The following is a 25,275-nucleotide window of genomic DNA, read 5'->3' as shown; positions in this document are numbered from 1 at the left end:
CTAAGCGCTGTCAGTAGCTAAGTAGTTAAAATTTGAGAGAACTGGGGTTAAGCATGTGTATATGAAGGTCTGAAAGGGGATAAAATGTAATGGATTGTAAACTATTAATGACTGAGTCACAGTAGAAGTAACACTGGAAAGAAACAGTATATTTAAGAATTGGAGAATACTTATCCTTCATAGTCAAAACTTAACTGTTAAACCTTGCATTTATCTTAAAGAGGAAACTATAAAAATCATATATAGTGGATAAGGATGGTAAAAGTCTATATAGAAATGTTATAACTGATCATGAAAACAACTAAGTGTAATTCTCCCCTTCACTGTCCCCCACAGCTGTTCAGCTGCCTCCATGCATCCCAAGCCCAGCTCTGATACTGCACAGTTGCATAACCTTGGGCCAAACTTCTGAGCAAACTGCTAAGTTATGAGACAGCCTGAAAGAAGATAAGAAAGGGAAAAGCAGGGGGAGGAAAACTGAGAGCTTTGGGTCAGATCAAGCCATTAATATCTACAGTGAAAGCTGAATGAAACTGGGTTTGAGCATCCTAACCACATGTTACCTTCCTCAGAAATGGCTAGCAATAACATTAGTCATACACCTGAGTTACAGCAGGTGACAGTGATACTGGGATAGCTAAGAACAAGGTAATGCTGTATGTGTCTGTGTAATAGACTGGAAAAGTGAAAGCATGTGAAATCCTCCCAAGGACTGGAAAACTTGGGACACCAATGGCCTCACTCAATCTGCAATAACCAATAAACTCAGGGACACCAAAAGGCTGATGAGGCTACTCAGGGCCACCAGCACACAATCACACCAATAGCTGTGACTGCTATCTGCTATGAAGGATTGCAGCTGTACTCTTGAATACTCTCTGTAGTAGGGGTGCCCATGCTCTGGTCTGGCCAGGACTTGCTCTGTGGTGCTTCTGCTGGGGAGGATGCAGGTAGATAAGGACTGCTGTATGCCAGACAGGCAACTCCTGGCTTAGGTCAGTTTAGAGGTACAGAGTAGCTTATTGCAGCCTGAAGGGGTAGTACAGCTCAGGGTTTCTTGCCTAAGCATTCCCCTGTGTGAGAAGCTGAGGGGAGGCTGGGAGCTGGAATTTTAAACATAGGGTTGGTTCAGGCAGTAAAGCTTCTCAAGCAGCTTTGCATTTCCTGACTGTGCGAGGCTGTAAGAGGCAGGACACGGTGGGGACTGAGGGTCCCTCCTGAAGTTGCTACAGGATTTGCTTTGGGGCTAAAAAAGCAGAAAAGCAGATTAATTTACTCCCTCAAACTGCAAAAAAAACCAGGTTCTCTCTCTCTCTGATAAAGCAGCTTTTCTCCTCTTCCTTGCACCCAGGAGCCTAGCACACAGTTCTTGACCTCAGCTTTGTAGCTTGGCCATACCTTTGGTCTATGCTAAGCCTCTTCCAGCAGTCAATAGAACAGCTACACCAAAAAGCCAGCAGCCCTTCGGTCTGTCTGCCTACCCTCCTCTGAGCTGGCCCTACGTACAAAACTGGAAAGCTCTTGGGGTTGCATGATGACAGGCAGCAGTGCAAATGTTTGGAGAAGACGGGTAAGAGTTGTCAGTTGGGAACTAGGCAAGGGCAGAGCAGGAGGTTTTGGGGTTGCGAGGGAAGAGGAGAAGGAAAGAGCTCAGTTCTCATATTAACTGATAACATTGAGTGCATTAATCAGCGAGTGGAGCTCATCCCTTACGCTCTCCAGGGAGTGACAGATCATCTGAGGGCTATCCAGGAGCTCAATGCTGTGGGTGTAGGGCTCATATTTCACTGAGAAGGGCCGCTTGATGTGTGCTGCGTAGCTCCTGTAAAGAAAGGGTGCAGAGGGTTGGTACAAGAGACGGGTCCCGAGTCTCCCCATAGCCAGTAACATTCACTCAGATTGAAACAGGTTAGTGCCTCCTTTAGACTGTTTCTAGACAAAAGCTCTGGTTTCCCACCTCTCCAGCTCCACAGGGCTACTGCAGTAGTTGAGATCTCTCCTGTTAAGCAAGGAAGACAGCAAGTTTGACTGCAGGTTTCAGTGGGCTGAACACATGGGTTTGCATCTAACTTGAGAGTACACTGCACTGGTGAACTCCATGGCCATTGTCAGGCATCCTCTAATGCAATTTATTTTATTTCTGTTTCAAAAATACCAAGGAGATTTAGAAGCTAACTGCAAGAAAAAACCATAGCATTATAGTATTATATCCCTAAATCCTTTCTGACATTCATTTATTGACTAATCTCTCCTAGGGGAGGGAGGAACTAGCTGCAAACTGTATTAAGAATAGATCTGACAAGCAGTGGCTCAGGCCTGGGTGAGAGTATGGGCATAGCATCACCAGAGCCATATGCTTGAGCAAAGTGGTATTACTGAACCCAAAGCCAACTAGAGTTTAGATCTCAGTGATGAGCATGACTTTACTTGATACCTCTCAAGAACAAGACCTTGCTGCTACCTTTCTAATGAAGAAGTACATGCTCAGGTGAAAACAAATCAAGGGTAAGTTTTCTCCAAAATTGCTTATGTTCACCTCAGATTTGTACACTTGACAAGGTAGGGTGTTTTTTTTTTCTTTCGTGGATGGGTAAATATGGAACTGGGGATCTATATTTAGGCTACAGTCTCAAGCTGGAAAGGCCTGGGTAGATGAGGGGATGAACAACACTAGCAACAGGCATGCTCCTCGCCTTTACTGAGGCTTCACCCTTTCGCCTCTGAATTGCTTAGCTTAGGGTACCCTCTTGTGGCTACCGTGGGTGTGCTCTGGCGGTGGACTCTGGGAAGCGTATCCATTTCTTAGATGCTCTGGCTGGTATTGCGGGAAAGCCTAGTCCTGAATTGTCGGAGTTTGAGGGAAAACGCCAGAAAGTGTCAAAGGGCAACATGGTCAAAGCGGCAGGCTGGTGCTTACAGGGAAACCAAAACAAGCGCAAAGGAAGGGGGTTTCTGCATGCTCACATTGACCACCTCCTAAAGGTGTGGCTTATCTCAGTTCTACCAAGTGAGATCTTGTTCACTCCCCTTATTAATGCTATCAGCCACAGCGATGACTAGTAGCACAGCTGCTAATTGTTAGAAACTTGCCCTCCACGGGTGTGTTCACTTGATGCCTTTTTGAAATATGCAAGTATGACATGGGTGCTTGGAATGATACTGAGGGTGTGTGTCCATGCTAGAAAACTGCTGGGAAGTTTCCTTTTGGGGAAAAGAGGCTTTTCTTGAGGGATAACACTGAAAATCAGGTCTATGGTGGCAGCTGCCAGTAATGCAAAAAAATATAGATGTTTTAATTTTTTTTGCCTCATAGAGTAACATCTGTGTGGTCTCTGAGCTCTTTCAAGAGGATTATTTACAGTGCTTGTCACTATCAAACCCCTCTAGTCTAATCTTGGCTGTGTATGGGTTGCATTTTTCCTTTTCAGATGCAAGAAAATGACTCATAAGGCAACAGTTGAGGATTTTTGTTGTTTTAAAGCAGCCTAGCCTGTATGAGAGGACAGACTTCCCCAAGTGCTTGCTTTTGAGCAGCTGGACTCCAGGTTGTATGAACAGTACAAGTGAGGGTAATAAAAGCAGAAGCTGAAATATAGCAGTCCTCACCACATCATTTATGTGATATACCCCACTTGCAAGAACTGCAAAGTCATGTATATTGTGCAACACTTTGTCTCATCCTTTCCTAAGCTAAGAGAAAATGGTAAAGGCAAAGTTTTCCTCTGTCAGTCAAATGTTAAGGGATTGAGCTTCTCTCCTTGAGCGATTCAGGATACAACCAAGAAAATGCTTTTCTGAACAAATAACCATGTGTAGAGCTGCCACTCTCCATCCTGTTTGCAGCCCCATGGAACAGGGAAACCCAGTTATGCTGCTAGGATGCTTTCTGGGGTCTGCTAACCCATGCTAATCAGCCTAGGAGACAAAAGTTCCTTTTTATCCATGCATAAATCTATCTGCATAAAGCAAATCTTTCTTGTTTGTATATGAACTACTAATTATGCCTGGAGGTTTTTTTGCCAGTTGACTGATAAATGAGAAAGTTGTCCAGCAGCTGCTCAGAAAGACATTTTCCTGCATCCTTAATACAGAGAATGACACAATTTTGAGCAGTTCTTCACCCCTCTCCTAAAATTTGTACCCACAGAGCAAACTTTAACATGATGCAGAAGCCTGTTTTCAGAAAGACACATACTGGTGAGATGCTCCTAGACAGTACCTGACCTCTATCACTTGGCCCTTCTACAGCAAGGAAGCAGAGGGGATCCTGGTGTGTGGTTTGGGTCTCCAATTTCTGGACCACCTTTTATGTTGCTTGGACTCCCTTAGGAACTGGAGATAGTCTGTAACTTCTTCCTATGAGAACTAAGCATACAAGCTAGATTTTTCCCTTCTCTTGCACTCTCAGTTCTGCTACCAAGAATTCCTCCCACTCCATCACACTCCTTCACACCCATGCTGTTGAGTCCGGCATATTTTTGGGGGGCTCTTGGGCAAATCTAAGGGATGAAGTTGGAGTCTGTGCAAACTGGAATATCACTTTACTTTAAAAGACCTGATATCAGTTTCCAGAGTGCTTCTGAGACCTGGAACTGAAAGCAGACATGGTTTCAAGCCCTGTTTCAGTATTTTATAGCTTAATTGCCTTCTGTTTGTGTCTCTTTCACTGTCCAGTCCTACCTCAGTTTACTTTTGGCATCGCTGAAGCTCTCAGACACAAAATATACGGACTGGTAGTTCTGGTCCTGGTAAGGTTGAACAGCAGCAGCATCGGGGTCAAAGTCCCGCACCTCTGGTTCATCTGACAAGGAATGCTATGGACACAGCAGAAAAATGCTGTCATGAAATTAAAGGGATCTGAGAGCACATGTGATAAACAGAGATGGAGAACAGATTTGGTTTAGTCATTTGAATTATGCAAAAGAAGAAGGTGTTTTGCTTATAGGGTCTAGGGCAGAGAGGCAAGTTATGCTGGGACTTACTATGAGCTCCCCATAGGAAGACAGGAGCCCAGCTCCATAGGCTTTGACTATCCCATTCTGTCTGCAGAGCCCAAACTCCACCGTAAACCAGTAAAGCTGTGAAAGGAGAAAGAAAAATGCATAGGGGACGCAGCTCATCCACTTCATCTCCCTGCCACTTCAGAGCCCTTGCATCATGGCCAGGATCTGGGGTTGTTTAAAATGAAAAGGAGCCTGTCACTTTGTCCCTTCTCCTTACCTTGCACCCATCACTGCCAGAGCAAAGTGCTAAACTAAGCTGCTGCCACACTGGGACAGATGGAAAATGTGTCCCTGGGCTGGTCCCGAGTACCCAGCTGCTGTTTAGTGCCCTTAGAGCAGGACAGGTCACCTTGCTGAGGGAGAGGCAAAGGAAGTGGATGTCATCTAATCCCATCCCAAAGAGTCCCAGCAGTGCTGTCATTAGAAATATGATGCTTGATGATACCCTGCAGCCCAAGAAAATTGGGTTAATGTGGAAGCTGTCTGTCTCCACTCACTGTCTCCACTCACTGTCACTGCGAAAGAGTAGCTCTGGGGCAGCTCAGGTATGGGCTCTGAGCCTGCAAATCTGGGAAGGCTAGACTGGCCCACTCCCCTTGATACCGCAGAAATGCTGCTGAAGGGGTTGGGGCCCCCATCCAGCAAAGAAGAAAACTTACTGTCGAAAGTTTCTCAATTTCTTCATCAGTTGCTCCCAGAGATGCCAGCCCAATGTCCTGGGAAGAGAAGGGAAGGGGCCAGCATCAGGACAGATTCAGTCCTACGGCCTTATGCTTGGATGCTGTTCTTACTGCCTTGAGACAAAATATATTGTTGCCCTGCACTGCTATGTATCTGCTGGGGCTTCATCATGCTCAGACTAAAAACAGTTTACTGCAGAGCCTGATATTTTCACTCTGTGTTAGGGTTCTCAGTCCTTCACTAGGGCTCCTGAATATTGTGTTTAGTATAAATGAATCCTAGTACAAGAAGCACTTAAATGGTGAGACTGGGTTTGGTTTGGGTTCCCACATTGTGCCTTGTCCTCTCAGGGACAAGGGAACAGATGACCACCTTACCTGAGAGAACTGGGCAAACGTCTTGTCAGCCAGCATTGGGACATGCCCCAGCAGCTCGTGACAGCAATCCCTGCCAATGCCCAGGGGGAAAGGAGGAAAACACAGTCAGCAGCAGACAGAGTTTGTCCATTAGGGGAAAAGTTAACTGTTGGGCAGGTGGGATGTCTGGGCAGGGGAGGCCATTGGGGCTGGGTGATACTCACGGCTCAGGGGAGTGCATGGGAGAGGATGCGTGGCGGATGTACTGTGTGCACTGGAAGACACGGAAGGCCAGACTGGCGAGGAAGTCCCGCGCCGACAGCAAGCCAGCCACTGGCCGTAGCTGGAAGCCGGTCCTCTCTGAAACAACACGTACTGTCTCTGGGGAAGCGCGTGGTCTATGTGCTGTGCTGGTGTCCCACATTCCCAGCACAAACAGCAAAAAGATCAATGTTGGAAACTAAAGGGCTTCTGCTGTGCCAAGTAGAATCTTTTTGCTCCTACTAGGGAGTAACATCTGCTCTTTAGGTGTTCATTGGGACCATTTGACTACAGGCTTGACCTTCAGTTGCAGCTCACTGTGTTTGGCTACAGTCCCCACTGCCTGGGGTCTCCCGCTGTTCCCTGTGTGCAACATAAGAAGCTGTCACCAGCCCTCCTCCCACATCTTAGCTCGCATGTTTCTCCTTCGAGTTTGAGTTTCCCAGCTGTTTCTGCCACCATCATGCTGGAGCCATGGCAGACCCTTTACCTGAGTCCCCCAGACTCATACCTACCTTTCAGGAAGCAGGAGACCTCCTCCAGCTGAGGGATGTTATTCTCATTGTAGCCACAGTATTTCTCCAGTAGGTTAAAAGCTTCAAGATATTCCTTGCAGGCATGGGTGGGATACAAGCTCTTCAGGGTGCTGTACACCTCCTTCCTTCAGGAGGAGAGGTGGCAGACATTTAGTGGCTTGATATGTTTAGTCCTCTCCTGTCTTCTGGTTATATGCTATCAAAAACTTATACTTCTATTTTTCTTGTCCTTACACCTTTCTCCTCCACTAAGTCTGTTTGTGCACACTGATAGGGGTATATAAACATACAGATGCACATTCAAATGAGCCTGAGTAGTTGTATCTGCACAGACCTGTTTCTTACCTTGAAGTTCAGAAGATTGTATAAAAGGTATTAACTGGAACGAAAATATTCCCTGTAGGTTAGCTCCTACAGTTGCCCTATGAAGACAGTCACTATAACCAGGAGATTACCTTGTTTAGGAGCCTGTGTACTCACTGATATGAGCTGCCTTTCTTTTCAGTGATATTCCTGGGAATAGTCATGTTCAAAGGAAGCATTTTCCTAAGTGAGGTACAATGTAGATATTCACCCTAGCACTCATATTTCTTTCTGCAGCTATGATAAGCACCCTTTGGAGGCCGCTACTAAGCCAGGTCCCCTTAGAGAAGTGGGACTCCAAATTATCTACCTTCCTCTCCTTTGGGACAGGTTTCTTCAGAGGAAATTCCTGGGGACTGCAGCATGAAAGTGCTCTCTCTGCAGCCCCAAGGGAGGAAGAGACAGAGCATCACTGTTGTGGAGGTAGCTTGCTTTCCTGGATGCAGTGCCTAACATAAAATGCTGTACAATAAGTACTGAGTTTTATAACAACCCATTAAGTAGGGTGCTTGCACTACTGATGCATTTTTCAAGAGGTCACTCCCTAACCATTTAGGTTTTGATTCCCAGATTCTAGTGGTGAAGACAATAAAGGTGACAGATTAAAGCAGTGCTCACCAAGTAGCAATCTCCTCTGCCGTGTACTCCACTTGAGGGATCGGATCCCCACTGCAAAGCAAATGCACCATTACTGACAGCAGCAGGGCACAAGCCAGGCTCCTCTTCCCTTTGAGAAGGAAGCACTTCAGAGAAGCTCTGGTCTGAAATTCAACAATCTTCTTTAAACCAAACAAGAGGGCAGCAGGAAAGACAAAGCCTTAGTCCTGCATCATTCGTACCCATGCAACAAATACACAGACAAAGAGAAAAGCATTAGTCTAGCCAGAGGTTGTAAATGAACAAGAGATGAGCAAAAGCTTGAAGGCATAATATTTTTCAGGGGGAAAAAAAAATCGTTTTCACTAGAAAAAAAAAAGAGAAATTTTGTGTGAAAACAAATTAATTTCATGTCCCTGAACTTCATGAGCCTGATGACTCCAAGAATGAATCAGTGGCTGAGAAATAAAAGCAGCTAATGAGAAAAACTAAATGCATTTGAACTGCAGTTCAAACTTACTGACAAGTTTGATTGTCAGTAACATTCATATAAATAGGAACTAAAGAAGACTGACACTTTTGCCTTTCCTCCATCATAATTACCAATTGCTTTTTCTAAATCCTCCTGCTCTGTATTTGAACAAATGAGATATTCACATATTACAGTCATAAAGCATAGTTCCTTTTTCATTAACAGCCTAAAGGGGTGCTATGCAGAGGCTCATAAATGCTAACCTGCAGATGAGATGTGAGAGAAGACACCTGAAGTGGGTGCATCATCTTAGGACAGTATTTATTCTTGTGTCCCTCAGTGACTTTCTGTGCATTTAGTATTAGCAAAGGATAAAAACATCAATGTCTGTATTCTGGGCTTCAAATCTGCAAAGAACATGAAACCTAACAGAGCAGAAAGCAGTGCTGGGATCACGTTGGTTGCAGGGGTAGCTCAAGAAGGTGACCCATATAATTTCCATAGCCTGCCTTCAGCACAGCTTGCTACAGAAATCTACATTTAAAGTCATGCTCAGAGAGGGAGATGCTGCAGTGAAAGACAGTGTTACCAAATAGGACCTACAAAATATTTTAGAAAACCACCTGAGTATTAGAGATGTGTTTGATGCTGTAGCGAAGATATTGAGTGCTATCACTGCATTTATCAGACCAGAATTATGAAGTAGGAGTACAAGAGATAGTCTTAAATCTATATATGACAATGATGAGACCATTACTGGAATCTATTTAATTTATTGCAGAGAGTTAGGAGGTGAGCCATTTAGTCTATAAATACCTTCATAGCAAAAAGAAAAATAAAATCTGATAGCAGAATTCAGTCTAACAAATGAAAAGCATATATGATCCATTGGGTGAAAGCTAAAGCTACAGAAGTTCAGTTTAGAAATAAACTCCACATTTTTTCACAGCCAGGATAATGAACCATTGGAACAAGTTTTCTGGGCATGTGGCAGCTTTTTAGGTACTTGAAACACTGAACTCAAAACTAGATGTCATTCTAAAAGAGACACTATATTTCAAAATGAAGTTTGAGGTCTGAAGGAATTATATATGGCTTTTGTCATGCACAAGATTTATTCTTATTAATTTAGGAATTAATCACTATAGACATTTTCTAATTAAGAAGAGACTGGAATACATAGAGAAAAGACAGACGCAAAAAGAGCTGGTAAGGGTGAATGGGGATACAAAACATAATAGAAAAGAAGATAGTACAATGACTTCCCAACAGGTTGCATTGACATGGCATTCTCCTTGTATGAATGTTAACAAAGGGACTTACTGCTTATAATGAAAAGCGATTTCCGCTATTGATTTCCTTCTCCGGCGATATACTTGGTCAGAGTAGCCCTGTGATGATAAATAGGAACAGAGACAGGATTTTTAATTACTAAAATTTCTCACCCAACAAAGTTCAGCACTGACTGAAGAAACTTCTCTCATGGTGGTGATTGCACTACCGCTCCCTGATCAGCTGCACAAAGCAGTGTTGTCCAGCTAGCTGCTTCTGAGGGAAGGCTCAGGACAGGAGGATGTGCCCACACAGACTAACTTACTGGGTGATCCAGATCCAAGTCAGGGTCAAACTTGGTGACCAAATGGTGGCACTTGTCCAGTTCACAGATTTTTCTGGGAAACCAGTGAACTGTGGGTAGAGAGAAAGAGAAAAACTGGTTGTGGAAGTGAAGATGGAGCATCCCCTGCTGAGAAGCGGTTGTGAGGTTTAATAAGATACATCTGACATAATGTACCGAATGCAGACACACAACAAACACATGACACAGTTGCGCCTTCTTGGCAGTAGATCCACACTCCCAATGCTCTTGTTCTGCACTCAGGTCTAATGCCATGATCTGTACCTCATGACTTCCCTGCCCATCTCTCAGTGGAATATCTTATGACAAAAGTAAACAAGAAGATAAAAATTGGATTTCACTTAAAGATTCTAGATTTCACATTAAAAACAAATCCAGAGATCCAACTGGTGGTAGGGCAATCACTGCAGATCTTTTACAATAAGAATAACCCTGTCTTCAGAACAGGATGGCATGGGAGTGTCTTGTAGTTTAGGGCTGGATCTATACACAGTTCTTGACACATAGGTAGGAAACTACTTCACATTTATAATATAAAACACTGGAGTAGGAATGGAGAACTCTATAGGAGAGGTGTGAACAAAGGATGAAATTTCATCTTCTATTTCTGTTTTTCCAGTCTGCACCACAAGAATGGGCTATGGACTCTGGAGTCTATTGAGAAATGGACAAGGGGGGAAATGGCTTTCAGGATTCAGGTGTGCCAGAGGCAGTCTTTTCAGTTTTGCTCAAATTCAGCATACAATAGTCCATCACCTTTTCTGGGAACAACCCTGTTTCTACAGCCCAGCCCCTCTGCAAAAGTGAAACGGTTTGTAAGTTCCTTACATTTGTCTTCCTTAGTGGTCCTCACATCTTCTGTTACCCTCTTGATGGAGCTAATGAAAGTATTGAGATCAGAGCTATGGACTTCACAGCGCACAAAGTATTCCAGTTCAGCAGACCCTTCTCGGGGCTTTCGGCTAAGCCTGGTCTCCAGGTGGTGAATTTTAGCTTCAAATGTCTTTTGGGACATGGAAAAGGAGAACAAAAGCATTAAACAGCGCTTGAAATACCTGCTGGTACTTCCCAAAGATGTCTATATGAATGCATCTGGGAGGGAGTCCCCTTGTCTTTTTCTTCCATTTTTCCCCTCACTGGGATAAACACATTTATCCATCAGTTCCACAGTTTTCCTTCTGACCAGTAGGGCTGGTCAATAACTATCGTAGAATCAGAATCATAGAATGGGTTGGGTCGGAAGGGACCTTAAAGACCATCCAGTTTCAACCCTCCTGCCACAGGCAGGGACACCTTCCACTAGACCAGGTTGCTCAAACCCCCATCCAGCCTAGCCTTGAACAATTCCAGGGATGGATCATCCAAAGTTTCTCAGGGCAACCTGCTCCAGTGCCTGTCATCACAGTAAAGAATTTCTTCCTAATGTCTAATCTAAATCTACCCCCTTTCAGTTTAAAGCCATTACCTCTTGTCCTATCACTACTCTCATAAAAAGTCCTTCTCCAGTTTTCTTGTAGGCCCCTATGGGTACTGGTAAAGAAGATCATATCAACAGTGGAAACTGATGCCGTGAAGTAACTTCGCCTATGGCTTCCTTTCCTTCAAACTCCTACTGAAGGCAGACGTGCTTTTTTGCTGGTGGGGGATAAGGAAGGGGTTGGCGATTGCGTAGCAGGGGCTGGCGCTGCCGGGGCTGGGGCTGGCCGTGGTCCTGAAACGGCGCCGCTTAGCCGTACCCAACCCTCAGTAGAGTTGATTTGGGGCTCCCTAGCAGAACTGATATAATTTGGACTCATTGTCACAACTGGCCTCCCCCAAAGAACAGAGAGGAAAAAAAAAAGGATTCTGCTCTGGTAGATTCTGAATATTTTCTTTAGTCAGTGAAAGCTGGTAGTACAAACCCAAGTCCCTGGGCAATGACGCAATCTTCCCAAACTCTCTGCAATTCTCTTCCTCGGTAGAGGAAGAGAGATGATTTCTTTTATTAATCAGAGGCAGAATGATGAGAAGGAACAGATGCAATGCCACAGGTAAATTAAATAAGGAATGTGTTTTTTAATGTACCTACCAACTTCACTATTATATTGTCCCCTCAACAATCAATACCTTTGCATTAATCTGACAGCTGTGATTGCATTACCTATGCTTTGGCTTCTTGTAGCACATACAGAAGAGTGAAACCAGTTTCCCTGAAGCCTGATTCATGATGAGGCAAATGTCATTATGCCCGTCTGCTTTCGTATCCTGTACCTGCATTGCCAGAGGGATCTGGGAAATGAATTTCCTCTGTTGTGGCTTGACATGCTTGTCTTTTTATTATATTTAAAGCTCTCTCTGTGAAAAGCTCGAAGAGCTTTTTACTAGGAAATCTTTTGATGCAGCATGTAAATTGCTCCAGGAAGAAACAAATAGTATTTGACCATAAGCTGCCCTAGCTTCTTGCTTGATGTTTTAAAAATTGTTTAAATTATAGACTTTAAATACATTGTAACATAAAATCTGCCAAGTACCAGAGGCTGTACTTCTATGTTTCATACCTTCTAAGCAGTCTGTTGCATTTGAAATGTTACACTGATGGATTTTTCATGCCTTATCTGGCATCTGTGCACTTCTAGGAAGGAGATCCCAACCATGGCAATACCAAGACTCGTTTGACAAGCTTGTCTTAGAGATTCTTTCAGTCTTGAGACAAGAAAACAAATTTTCCTGCAACAATCCTTTGAGGAAATGCAAGAGGTTTTATAATTGCTCAAGATCTTATCACTTTCTGTATGATTATCAGATAGTACTACATGGGCAATGAACAGTTAGATTGCCTTACAATTTCAGGGAAATACTTATACCCCAAATGCACCTTTTGTATGTTTACAGCTGTTAGGTAGGTTTTTTGTTGTATAGTGTTGCTGGTGATCTGTTTTTACACCAGAAGAGGTTGATTTCATGCAAAAGAACGGGCTATGTAATTATGTGAATTAACACGTGAGCTAGTAGCATGCCCTTGTGACAAGAAAGGCCAACCATGTACTGAATTATAGAAGCAAGACTGTAGACAATAAGGTCAAAGGAAGTGATTTCTCCTCTGTCTGGAATGAGTGAGACTACATCTGTAGCACCTTGTCCCATAAGACGGAAGGCATTAATGTACTTTATGCTATGCACTGTAGCATAGTGGAGAGCTGCCAAGAAGTTCAGGGGGCTGGAGCAAAATCTTATATGAAGAAAGACCGAGGGAACTGGTTTTTTTCAGCTTTAAGAAATGAAGGAGCAGGGGATATGGTTCACTGCCTAGTACCTGTAAAGCAGACAGAGTCAGGCTTATCTGAAAAGTACACATTGGGAGGACTAGAGCTGGAAGCAAGGACATTAAAGAGGAAAAGAAAAGAGAAAAAGCTTTTTACCATGAAGGAAGTCAAACACTGCCAAGGGGTCCAAGGAGACTGTGGGTTCTCTACCTTGGTGATATTCAAAATGCAACAAGAACAATCCTGATCAACCTGCTGTGACCGAATCTGCTCTGAGCAGGAGGTTGGACTAGAGACCTCCAGAAGCCCCTTACAACCCACATGACTGATTAATAGGAACAAATTGTTCTTTCCTCTCACTGCTGAAGTCAATGAAATTAAACTATTGTAGATAAAACACATCTCAGAGCCTCAGTTTGCAAAACACTTTTGAATCCTTCTGGATGAAAATGTACTACATAATGCAAGTTGTTATGTTTTGATTACTGTTTAAATAGGCAGCACTTATCTCAGTCTTCCATTCATGGTACTGAGATCCTAGATAATGCAACATTATATTGCTGGCTAGAGGGAAAAATCTCAATTAGTTACCAGTTTCCCTTGGTATTAAAGCCATCTACAGAGCACATCTCCAGGGAACAAACAGAACCCTTAACATATGAATCAAATTCATCCCTGAAGTAGGGAGGTGGTTTTGAAATCAATATGCCAGTTTTATATTCAGGGTGAAGTTTTTCCTGTAACTATTTGACCAAGGGACAATATGGCAACAGCACTCAGAGGCTGACAAATCCTTGACCCACAAGTTAGGTGGGTTTGGTCTATAGCCAGGCAGGGCACAGATCTTGCTTCGAATGGGGGATCAGAGCCTCGCGCATGAAGTTGAAGTGATGAGCAGGGGAGGGGGCTGTCAGGGAATGCTACAAGACACATGGGTGTGGATTGTAGGTGTGAAACTGTGTGGTTTTATCCAGAAATGAAACAAAGTTAAGCCCAGAGCTTAGCAGCACTACCAGATAAAGGTATGGCTCATTCTGAGTGATGAAAAATAAGGGCATGCTAGGCATGAACAAAGCATGACTGTAGGGATATCAGAAAATTAACTTATAATTTGCAGTAGGAAGGCATAGTCTGAGTTTTATTTAGTAGACTCAAATGATATGTCTCACAGAATAGCCATGAAACCTGTAGTGTGTTCCTTGAGTCCCATACAACAGGTTAGGTACTCACCTCAAATACCTTAAGTGCACGGGACAGTGGTGAAGTCTTGGATCCCTTGAGCATGAAGAAGAGGTTCAGCATTGCTCTCCCATCCTTCTCCTCAAAGACAATGGTCTCCGTAGACTCTGCAGCATCAGTGGCTGCTGCTGCAGCCTCTCTTTCCTTCCTGGCATCTTCAATGAGACTTTGACGCCTACCAATGAACCGTGGAGACTAATGGCAGAAAGAAATAATTAATACTTCTAATAGAGCTGTATGGGAGGTCAGAGGCTTCACTGGTAGCTGGGTGAGATATGACGTGTGTCTCACAGAAGGTAGAAGGGGAAGGTTAGACTGACTTGCCTGACTTTGTAGAGGAAAATATAGTGATAAGGACTGAGGTCTTAGAATTGAACTTTTGGAAAAGTGGAGCTTTAGGAAAAATCTGTGTAAAATACCCTTGTAGCATGGCTGGACAGTGGGCTTCCCTCTTCACCTTCCCTAGCAACAGTTTCCAATATCCTTTAAAAAAATAAGAATCAGAAACAATCTTATGCAGATCTCAGGTGTCTGATAAACTCAAATGGAGAGATGTTAGGTAAATTTGAAGTCATCTGAGAAAAGATAACTATGAGGGACAGCTGTAGCCCACAGCTGTGGCATGGCCTGGCCAGGAAAAATTAACTGTTTGCAGGTGTATTAAAAGGGCAGCTTAGCTAAACTGCTCCCAAGATCCAACATAACATTTTCATTTGGCATCAAGTGGATGCTTGCCCATTGAAATGTAGTTGGAACCGCATCCATATACCCCAGAAAATAAATTCCTCCCACTGATCTATAGATTTGGTTTGTCCCAACAAACTCCTGCAGATTTCTGTTGCTTGGAATTGCACCTAAAATGCCGTAACTCTGTGCCTGGAGTCATATTAGGTCACTCATTTATATTTATAGTGAGCGACAAACTATTTCAGTCACTGCTGTTTCTTTTGTTATACAAATAGCTCACATACTAACTTATTTGTTCATGGTACTTTACAACCAGTTTTTCTTTTAAAGCCAGCTCAGCTGGTTCCAATTTTCTGTGTTCAAAACCCAAGCCAGCTGACAAACCCCCAGAACACGCTAAAAGAAACCTCAGCAGCACTAAAAAAAGGACATAAAGACATCCAACACTTGCATATAGAGTGGGATTGGCTGCAGTTTTCCCTCTGATTACATTGAAAATAACTGGAAAAAGAGATGCTAATCAAGCAGCACCTTCCCTACCTTGTGACAAATTGGAGAATGTTTTCCTCTTAAAAAGACAGTCCACTCAACTACTAAGCCCTTTTTCTGTCTGATTTTCAAAGCCCACCATTAGCAACTAATGCTTCCTGAGAAAATCCTCTTGGATGCTTCAGCGGTGTAACACTGACATTTAAAATTCAGCCTGAGAAATGCAGCACATCTAGGTGCCAGCCTACGCACTTCTATCCAGTCCTTTCTTCAATAAAGATACCCCTCTGAAATGATATTTGCTGATCCTCAACCCTTTTATTCCTTCTGGCACAGAAAAAACACCTTCTAACAAATAAGCACATACCACTGCTTGTCTAAACTGATGGTATTCACCCCCAAAGAGAGAAGATGTCTAATAAATATCCTCATCTGTAACTCTTACAGTCTCATGAAAGCATTCAGCTTTAAGCATGTGTTTTATATCACTACTGTGTTTAAAGCTAAGCTGGTGTTTACTTTAAGGTGCCTGCAATAAGCAGGGCAAACAACCTTTTTCTAACCACCATAACAGGGCTGTGCAGCAGTCCCAAGCCAGGCAGTGTGTTAGCTACGGATGTTTTATCACACTGTGCCCAGAGGAACAGAGGTGCAGCAAGATTTTACTTGTGGGGTAGAGTGGGGGAGAGAAGGGAAAACAGGCCCCCATGTTTACACTGTAAATCAGGTTAAAATCTGTCTGTGAAGAGTTCAAATAACAAGAAGACTTGTTTGATTGGAAAGCCACATGGGAGAGGTAGCCTTGACCAGTCAGATCCATGCGCTGCAACTGGGTGGCCCATGGCAGTCAGGAGTGAGGGGTCCTGGAAGCTTCTTAGCTCTATGGTGGCATATTTGGGGCAGGTAAATTTAAAAATAAGAAAAAAAAAAAAAAGACATTTCTGGGGAAGAAGAAGTCTAGGAGGGGTCAGCCCTCCTGCTGCCTCCTCTGCCAGGTAGAAGCTGCCTGTCTGGATGCCCCCCATCTCATCATCCTCTTCTCTGCCCCTTATAATTTACATTCCTTTTGCTGGAAATTAAGAATTTGGCGTATAAACTAACCAAACTGATATCTCATGATAAATGCCTGCCTTTCTTCAGAAGGCACCCTCACATGGTATTTCCAAATTGCCTTGCAGACAAGCTCTCTGAGTGCATATCTAGCTACAGTGAGAACTTTAATGCAGTTTTGCAGGGCATTTATTTGCCTCACTGAGGCTGGAGTCTGATATGGTTATGCACCTCTTATGAAGGGTTAGTTTGCACATCTTCTGAAGGATTAGTTCATTTTTCCTTCCTTGAATTTGCTGCAAATCAGAGTCCCCTACCTGAGTAGTCTCATTAAAAATACTGTGTTAGGAGTTAAAAGTACTGTGGCTTTTTATTCCTGGCACATTATTTGCAGAAAGCAGGAAGGATTGCAGAGGCTATTTCCCACCCAGCAGCATGGGGACATTAATGTCGTACCCTTGCTTTCCTGGGCGCTCCTTCCTGCTGGTTTGCCTCCAACTGCTGTGTTGTGTCTGGCTCCACTTGTGTGCTCTGTAACCAAATCCTGCTCCAGCTACACTCCAAGGGTGTCTTGTAAAAACTACTAGCAGCAGAAAAACTAAATACATGACAAGAGATTTTTCCATGGTGTGAGTTTGATGTTTGGCTGGCCCAGGTGACATGTAAAATACCTGCCTGTGTAAATGAGTTCTAGGATTGTAAAGGTAATTTTCCCACCTGGGTGCTAGTCCCTGGGGTTTAATGGCACGGAAACACCTCAGACCTGCTGGAGCTGGTGCAGTGGTGGGCAGGGGCTGGGTGGCCGATCACCCATGACCACACAGACACCACAGACACCACACACACACAGACACTGGGTGGCCAATCACCACACACGGCCACACAGCCACACAAAACATCCCTGACATACAGATGCAGTCACACCTTTTGCCTGGTAGAAGCCAGTAAAATAAGTGATGTGGTTTTCAAGATCTGTGCTAGGTGAGAGCAAAGGGCAAAGCCTTTCATGCAACCTGCTCTCAAAGTGATCCTTACAATACTAAGTTGGTTTTTTTTTATTTTTCTGAGAAATTCCATTCAAAGAAGGGATACAAAGATGGGCTGAGGTTATCCCTGGAGGACAGAGGAGGAACCACTCATCCAAAGCAGGTTGTTATACTCCTGCCAGTATACCTCGTATACCTCGTGAACCCAAATTCCTCTGGCCCCTTTGTTCAGTGGCCTGTTTCCCATCAAACATGAAGCAGCACCCCCAGAGTGTGTAATAACATGACACTCTCCCCTTCTCCAGAGAGCAATGAGCATCTCAAATACTTATTTGATGAGCAGCCTGGAAAATACCAGGCTTTCAAGAACCACTTAAGTGTTCATTACTCTGACAGAATGAAAACAGTTGTGTGAGAGGGAAGCCTTCCCTGATTTCCATTTGTTTTAGAAAGCAAGTTTACCTCCTTGTTTCCTAAATATTTCCCTTCTTTTCCAGCATGCTCCACTCTCCAAAACACCTCTTGCTGCCTATGCAACGGCTGATTTTACCAAGTCAGAGCACCACACAAGGTAAGGAGAGTGGGTGAAAAAGACAGCGGGCATAGGGGAGGGAAATGAGGAGCTCTATAACCAACCTGCTAGAGTTACCCTGAAGACTTCTGCCAAACATATCTGCTCCCTAACCTGTCTCGGTTCCCGCATTTCCTTCTGTGAAGCATCCTGAGGGGGTCCCTTCCTGGTGCACCCACTGCTATGGTCTGCTCTGGCTCCTCCTGGTCATATCTGTGACCCACAGGACTGTTCTGTTCTGGGAGCCTCAGGCTCCTTCTGCCTGCCCTGGCATTTGGGTTAGGAGGTGAAATGTCCCTGTCCCTATAAACAGTCCAATGGTTTGTCCAGACTTGGCTTTCTAAAGGCACTTGACAGATCAGCAGGAAGTTTTCATCTCCTTTCCCTGACACATACAGATCTGGTGTGTGCAGAAGCATCCCACCAGCTAAACTGAGGGCTGGGTCCCCATCAGGGAGGACTGGGAACAGAAAAGGGGGAAGGATGTGCTGGGAGAGAGCGTAACTGTGGATGCAGCAGGAGTGAACAAACTGATTAAACTGCCTGTGCCTCATATGTTGTCTGAAATAACAGCCACAGTTTTACATTATGCTAGAACGAGTGAAATCACTACAGTTTATTGCCTTGAAACCAGGAAAACATTCAGATTTTCAAATTGCCTTTCACGCTGTGGATTCAGTGTTATTCCTGCCTTAATTCTATGGGTTATTTACCCTGCTTTTGGTTGGGGGAAGGTGGAGGTTGAATTAGTTCAAGATTTCATCCCCCTAAATGTTTGCATTTCACATGTACCTGTATGTAGAGAGAACTGTTCAAGTAATTTCCCTTTGCCAGCCTGAAGCCCAGAGGTGCACATGTGGGGGAACTCCCACAAAGACAGTGTTGGTCCATCTGTCCCTGCCTGCCTCTTCCTATAGCTTAAAGGAGAGGCTGCGGTTTTCAGAGGGGGAGGGAAAGAAGTGGGGTAGGGTTGTCTTACCATGATGGCCTCAGCTTGCTTGGAGTCCAGCTCTGACACTGCCCTGCGGAAGCCTTTGGCTGCAGAGGTGGAGATGTTCGGGGTTGGCATCTTTGCTCTTCTGTGAGCTCTGCTGTCTGCTTTCCAGCTCCTTGCCAGCTCTTTATAGGGCAGGGCTGACGTCAAAGACTCTTTCAAACCTTTTCTCCCTCCGCCACCTCCCCATCACCACCTCCCTCCTTTCTCCCCCTCAGGCTGAGAGGAGGAGGGGACATGAAGGAGAGAAACGTTTCTGTCCCATTAAATCTAATTGCTACAAAGATTGCAGACACCCTGCCTTTGGAGACCAGACACCAGCCTGTTTGTCTGTGCCCAAAAGATTTCTACTCTGTTTTTTTTCCCCCTTTCTTGATGGAGTTAATTCTTGTGCTGTGTTTCAGTCCACATTTGCTTTCCCAACTTGAAAGTTGCGTGAAAGGATTTTGATCTGCAAAAGGACAAAATAGAAGGCAGGAAAAGATTCAACCCTCTCTAGCCCTTTTTTTCCACTTATTTGCCTTGTCATTGAGGCAGTAAAGAAATAAGAAAATAACACTGATTCCCCCAAGGCAACCGTGGGACTGGATGCTTCTCTCACGTATGCACCTTCTGATGCCTGTCTCCTGAAAACTCCATACATTTCAGTGGTCTTCCACCACCTCATGTCTTGGTTTGGCCACGTAGCACTAACAGCAGGATGGCAGAATCAGGCCCATTGAGCCTTCAGAGATGAAAAAGGCTATAGAGAAAATAACCTGGAAAAACCCTTTCAGTCCTGCCCTCTCAAGGGCTTTGCTGCTCTTGAAGTAACTCATAAGAAAAAAATGCCTGCAGACAGCTGGGGCTGTGACAGTGGGTGGCAGCTCAGGACCCATCCCAGGACTCTGCTTTGCTGTGAGTAAACATGGCCTTTTCCTCCCTGGGGATTTGCAGCAGCTCTCCTATCCCAGACAAGTGCTGTGGGAACCCACAGTCTTGCTTTGTGTGAGCTGCTGCCACACTGAGGACAGGACATGGGCTGGCACAAACCCCTGCAAGCAGGGAAGCTGGTGGCCTTTCACCAACTGTCTGCCGGAGAGCTCACCCACAACCTTGCTGGTCATGGCATTGCTTTGGAAGATCTCTGCTGAAGACACCCAGTTAGGGTGGATGGCTCATTCTTCCCATGTGGGACAGCCAAGTTCGTGACAGTGTGCTGATGATTTTTGCAGTGACAAAAGCCCTGGAAGATCCCATTGGCCTCCTCAGGGCTGCAAACCTCCTGACATTTGCCATCTGCAAACACCAGGATCAGATAGTGTGATCAATGCTGCCAGCCCCACCAAGGCAGTTTGGGTTAGGGTTAGGGTTAGCTTGGGAAGCTCTTGCTGGCTAGAGGTTAGTGGAAGCTGAAATAAGCAGCGAGCAGCAGCTAAAGATTTAGTCCAGTAGTGAGCCAAAAATAACTTTAAGTCAAGTAGAGCAGCTTCTCTTATTACAGGTGCTGAGGACACCCTGCTGTTTGGTACAGCGGAAACCAAAAGAAGGAGTTAAGCAGACATCAAGGCTCTTCTCCCTCTGCATCCTCCCATGTGGTACCACCTCGCACACTAAGAACCATCCTTGCTTTTTCTTTAATTTCATCCCTAATCCCCTCCAAGTCTCCTAAACCTTCTGTTTGTCCTCTGCTAAACCCTGAATGCTCAAAACACAAAATAAAAACCCACCAAACTGATGGAGGGTAATGCTGCCTGGTGTTTCAGCATCTTCTCAGAAGATGTTTTGGGGCAGATCCCGAATTGCCCCCACTGCCCAGCTCCAGGGGAAGGAGAAGCATGGCAGGCCCAGTCACCTCCTAACTGCTAGGGTGGCTTTGAGGACCCCCTTACTGGGGGGATACGAATTAACACAATCCTATTGTTGATCTTTTTTCTGCCACTGCCTGAGGTGGACCATGGTAGCTGGACGAGCTGGGGTGCTGCCAACACCACACTGAAATACCAGCACTCAATTCCAAGCTGCTGCCCAAGCCAGACATCCTTGTCCTGTCTGTGCTCACTGTAGGCTGCACCTTTTCACAATCGTTTTGAGCCTGATATTTCCAACAGGTGCACAGAACAGAAGATCTTCAGCATTGCTTTGTGTTGCCACTGTAAGACCACTGTCACCTAAGGAGTGATGGCTGGCATTGACAGCCTGGTTCAATGCCCTGCTCAGGAATTCATTGCCTCCTGGCTAAGAGAAGGAAGGCTTTTGGGGATGACTGTGGGACAGCATTAATATGAAACATTGCTTAGCTCCTGCCAGAGTTAATCTTTCCAGGACACTTAAAAAGATTAGGATCTCATGCAGATTGCCACCCAAGCTCTCTTATGTTTCCATGTTATGTCCTGACTTTTTAGAAGCAAGGCTTTTCTGAGGGACCTCACAGACAGGATTTTCAAGCAGCATGATGCTCATTTTCATGCTATCTTACCCCAATCACATCCAGAGTGTGAAGAGGGATGCCACCCAGGCAATCCTGCAGAAGTCAATCATAGACATTTATCCTGGATTTTATCCCACAAGAGATCTCATCCTCTCCAGATACCAAATTTTTGGACTTTTTTTTTTAAGTTTATCTTCAGTACCTTTTCTGGTATAGGGGGAACTAAAGTCAAGCAGACTGTCAGAAACAGCTGCCTCAAACAAACAGGTATCTATCGTAGGTTGCACCAGTGTCTTGCCTTAGGTAGATTGAATCCACTCAGCTTCTTAGTAAGCAGGAAGTAGATCCCATAGGGAAACTCATACGAAACTCTCATATGAGTTAAAAGCAAACTAAGACCATATTGGTCATCTGAAGATAATATATGAAGAGTGGCCACAAAATTAAGCTTGTGTATCAAGCTTAATACATCAACGAAGAGTCCTCACTGGGCTTTCTGTAAGTCCGTTAATGCCAGTAAGGTAGTCGTATAAAGAAAGTAAAGATGTCTCTTGCAGCCATCTCCTGTTTGCTTTGCCAAAGAAGTTGTCCTTCAGCGTTGTCAATGAGAAACAAAGAAACTTATAATTCTGTATGAACTCCTCTGGATTGCCCTACCTTTAAAACACCATGTGAATGAATATGAATATGAAATTTTGGCATTTTTTGTTTGAGGTTTTCAGTTTGATTTTAGGACAAAGAAACATTTCAAATTACTTAATGAATTTCATCCCTTTTTCTGCATACTGCTTTCTTACCTTAAAATCAGAAAGATAAATCTTTTTGCTAGCCCTTTTTGTTTTGGTAACTGACTTATTTTAAAGGTCTCTTTAGAACAGCGTGTGCCAGGGATTATAAACCTAAAATCAGCCATCAAAGCAAGTTTTAGTTATCCAAATTTGTAATCAGTTTGCTGAAAGGATAGCCTTAAAATGTCAGTTCATGAAAAGAATTGAGAAAATTGGTAAAGTACTTTAATAAATATGGGAACACAGAGTCACTCAGCCTCCCTGCAGGTTGTAACATATTCAGAGATCACATATGAAGGCTCTTCGACAAACAGTAGCTTTAAAAAGTGCTGATAACATTGGAAAAGTTTTCAAGACTATTGTATGAATAGATGAAATTTCTTTGAATATATTTTCTCTTTTCCTTCATCTCATTACATATTGTCTCTCTCCTTGTGAAATCCAGCACTTTATTTAAGATTATCAGTTCTTCTACTTAGTTATCTTATCCCAAAGTCCCTGATTTTTAATTCCTCGTCTTTATGTATAAAATGAATTAGGCATACAACTCTTTTCTTCTTTAAACCCTGCTAATCTGTCCCCTGCCATCTTTGTCTGGTGATGAGAGTCCTGCATTGTACAGGAACACTTCCCAGCATGGAGGCTCCACGTAGCCAGTGAAGTCCTGCTTTCCATGCAATCAAGGACATAACTTCCAGGTTGCCATGAGTGACAGTAAGACTTTATCCCTCTGATAAGAGTGGAAAAATCAAATTGGTTCTCCTGCCCTAGAGGAGCTGACAGAGGAGGTGAGCTGGGAGAACCACGTGGCAGCAAGTTCTTCTTTGAGCAGAAAGGTGTGCAGCGAGTGGACATCATTCACTGCAGTGTTATAAGCAAAGCTCCAAAAGGATAGGCATTGCTTTTTCCCAGCTAGTCCAGTGCAAAGCTCCTTAACACATTTTCCACTTGTGTCCTTCCCAGGCAAAGTCCCACCTTTTGGAGAGCACCCACAGCTTGGACATGTCCAGATTTTTGTGTGCCTGCTTCTTTATAAATCACCTGTTTGGGTCCATGTTTAAGTTCTGCTGCTATCAGACATGACTTCCGCAAGGGGTTGGGGAGGAGGTGTGAGCCTGTTTGGTTAAATAAAGCCACGCTTGTCTCAGCTTCTGTCATGTTTGACTAACTACTAGATTTGCTAATGAGGAAGAGGAGCCTTTAGGAGCCCTTATGAAGGAAATACAACAGATGCATGGATCTTCATCATGCTTTGTTTCTCACACCCCAACTATACAACCACCCTTGAATGTGTGTGGGTGTCATGTGTATCCAGCTGTGTGTTTTAAGGGATTAATCTGACATAAAGCAGAAACAGCAAACACTGTTGGACACTACTTCGCTGCACCAGTCCCCTGACAGAAAAGACCATAAATTGTGCCTCCCTCAAAGGTAACGCAGACCCAGAAAGACTCCAGAAATGGCATTAAGGTACAGAGTGCTGTTAATCCTTGGGAGGCTCATTTCACTTTCCACTGGATGCAGGATTGGCAGTGCAGAGAGAATCTACTTTGACTGCATCCATGTGGTCATTTTTTGCATCCTCAAACATTGTTTGCAATAATCACCATTCCTGAGTACCTAGGGTATGGGGATCAAGAGGAAAAACCCTATCTGCCAAGTTACTCTTCCTCATCATCCAAGTTGGAGACATCTTCATGAAGCAGCCTGTGCTCTTGATACAAGTCCAAGAGTGAATCAGTGGCAAAGGCCCTTACAGTCTAGCCTGGCAAGGGTGGGGGTCTGTCCTGTGGCCCAAGGAGCTGCAGGGACAGGATTTGTGCTGTGAGAGTGCCCTACCATACGTCAAAGAAAGGGACAGTGTATGCTGATGTAAGAACGAGCTGCCTTTTCCCATCACAATCAATGCAACCCTGATGGCTTTGTGGGGTTCCCAGGCCCCCTTGTTGCTTTTTCTTCCTCTTCCCCACCACAGCATGAATAATTACAGTCTGCCACATGAAGCAATTACAGGGAGGGTTAGACAGTTCCATCAAGAGATGTTCTCTTCTCCTTTCACAGCTCCATTCAACATCCCCTAGTGCTACAAAGGAGTTTAATAGCCCATAATGACACCTCAGACCGTCACATCATTTCAGCCTCCCTTGGACTGGAGCAGCAGCAGGAGGTAAAAAAAGATAATCAAAATCCTCATCTCCCTCTTAAGTTTGCAGCCTCCTATTATCTAGAAAACACCGACTTCAGTGCTCACATTCTCTCACAACTGATGAGCCCAGGGGAAAAAAGGCTGCAAGCAGCAGAGATGACCTAGCCTTTTAGTAAGGGCAGTGAGATGTCTTCTGCCACCCTCGGAGAAAAGCTCAGCCAGATCAGACAGTCCTGGTCTTCCATTCCCCTTTGTAGAGTTGACCACTGGGACAAGAAGAGGCCTGATGAAGGCATCATTCTTCCAGCCAGTGGGTAAATCCTAAGGCAAAATAAGAAAGCCAACTACATTACAGAAAAAAATGGCAGAAGATACAGTTTTCCTGAAGATGAGAAGATGGAGTAGGGGTGTGCAACCTCCTCCGGTGCCTTTCTGCCTCAGTATGTGTCAGTACCTTTTCACAGTGTAGTGTACAGGATAGATATGCCTCACAGACAGAAACCAACGACTTACAAATCATGACCAGTACCTTCAGCAGCTAAATGCATACCTCTATGTCCAAGACCTCACATTTCAGAAGGCCAGATTAGTCTTTAGCTAAATCTGAGAATATTACTATTACCCCCAAAAATACCCTCCCACCTGCAGTTCTGAAGCATGGGGCTGCCTGGTCTCAAAACTGTTTTCATCTCCACATTCAGATCCAATTTTTCCCCAAATTTTGCCTCAATTCTGCTCAAATATTGCCACAAAACTCATTGAATCTCC

At 44.3% G+C, this 25,275-nt stretch overlaps 1 protein-coding gene across 1 annotated transcript; it reads right to left on the bottom strand.

Annotated features, from left to right (window-relative positions):
• Nucleotides 1–1,092: 1,092 nt before the first annotated feature.
• TH (tyrosine hydroxylase) lies at nucleotides 1,093–19,294 on the bottom strand. Its single transcript, XM_057412848.1, has 13 exons — nucleotides 19,149–19,294; nucleotides 14,378–14,581; nucleotides 10,734–10,908; nucleotides 9,867–9,955; nucleotides 9,593–9,660; nucleotides 7,819–7,869; nucleotides 6,817–6,962; nucleotides 6,265–6,400; nucleotides 6,062–6,131; nucleotides 5,663–5,719; nucleotides 4,983–5,078; nucleotides 4,681–4,814; nucleotides 1,093–1,822 (listed from the first exon to the last, which is right to left on the bottom strand). Exons 1-13 carry the CDS (start codon nucleotides 19,236–19,238, stop codon nucleotides 1,663–1,665), a joined length of 1,476 nt encoding a protein of 491 aa, XP_057268831.1. The 5' UTR covers nucleotides 19,239–19,294; the 3' UTR covers nucleotides 1,093–1,662.
• Nucleotides 19,295–25,275: the final 5,981 nt, after the last annotated feature.

The sequence above is a fragment of the Pezoporus wallicus genome, unplaced genomic scaffold (genome assembly GCF_028554395.1).
Source record: "Pezoporus wallicus isolate ANWC-B61680 ecotype Strahan unplaced genomic scaffold, APGP_CSIRO_Pwel_v1 scaffold_6885, whole genome shotgun sequence".
NCBI lineage: Eukaryota > Metazoa > Chordata > Aves > Psittaciformes > Psittacidae > Pezoporus > Pezoporus wallicus.
The sequence above is the reverse complement of the archived record's forward strand: the minus strand, read 5'-3'. Positions and strand labels throughout refer to the sequence as shown.

What these genes read in the sequence shown, in the direction of transcription:
- TH (XM_057412848.1), bottom strand. Translation starts at nt 19,238, where the DNA reads ATGCCAACCCCGAACATCTCCACCTCTGCAGCCAAAGGCTTCCGCAGG. An exon ending in GACCACTAAGGAAGACAAAT is followed by an intron (nt 9,956 to 10,733) that starts GTAAGGAACTTA and finishes CTCTACCCACAG; the next exon opens with TTCACTGGTTTCCCAGAAAA. An exon ending in GGTCTCCTGCTTCCTGAAAG is followed by an intron (nt 6,401 to 6,816) that starts GTAGGTATGAGT and finishes GTGTTGTTTCAG; the next exon opens with AGAGGACCGGCTTCCAGCTA.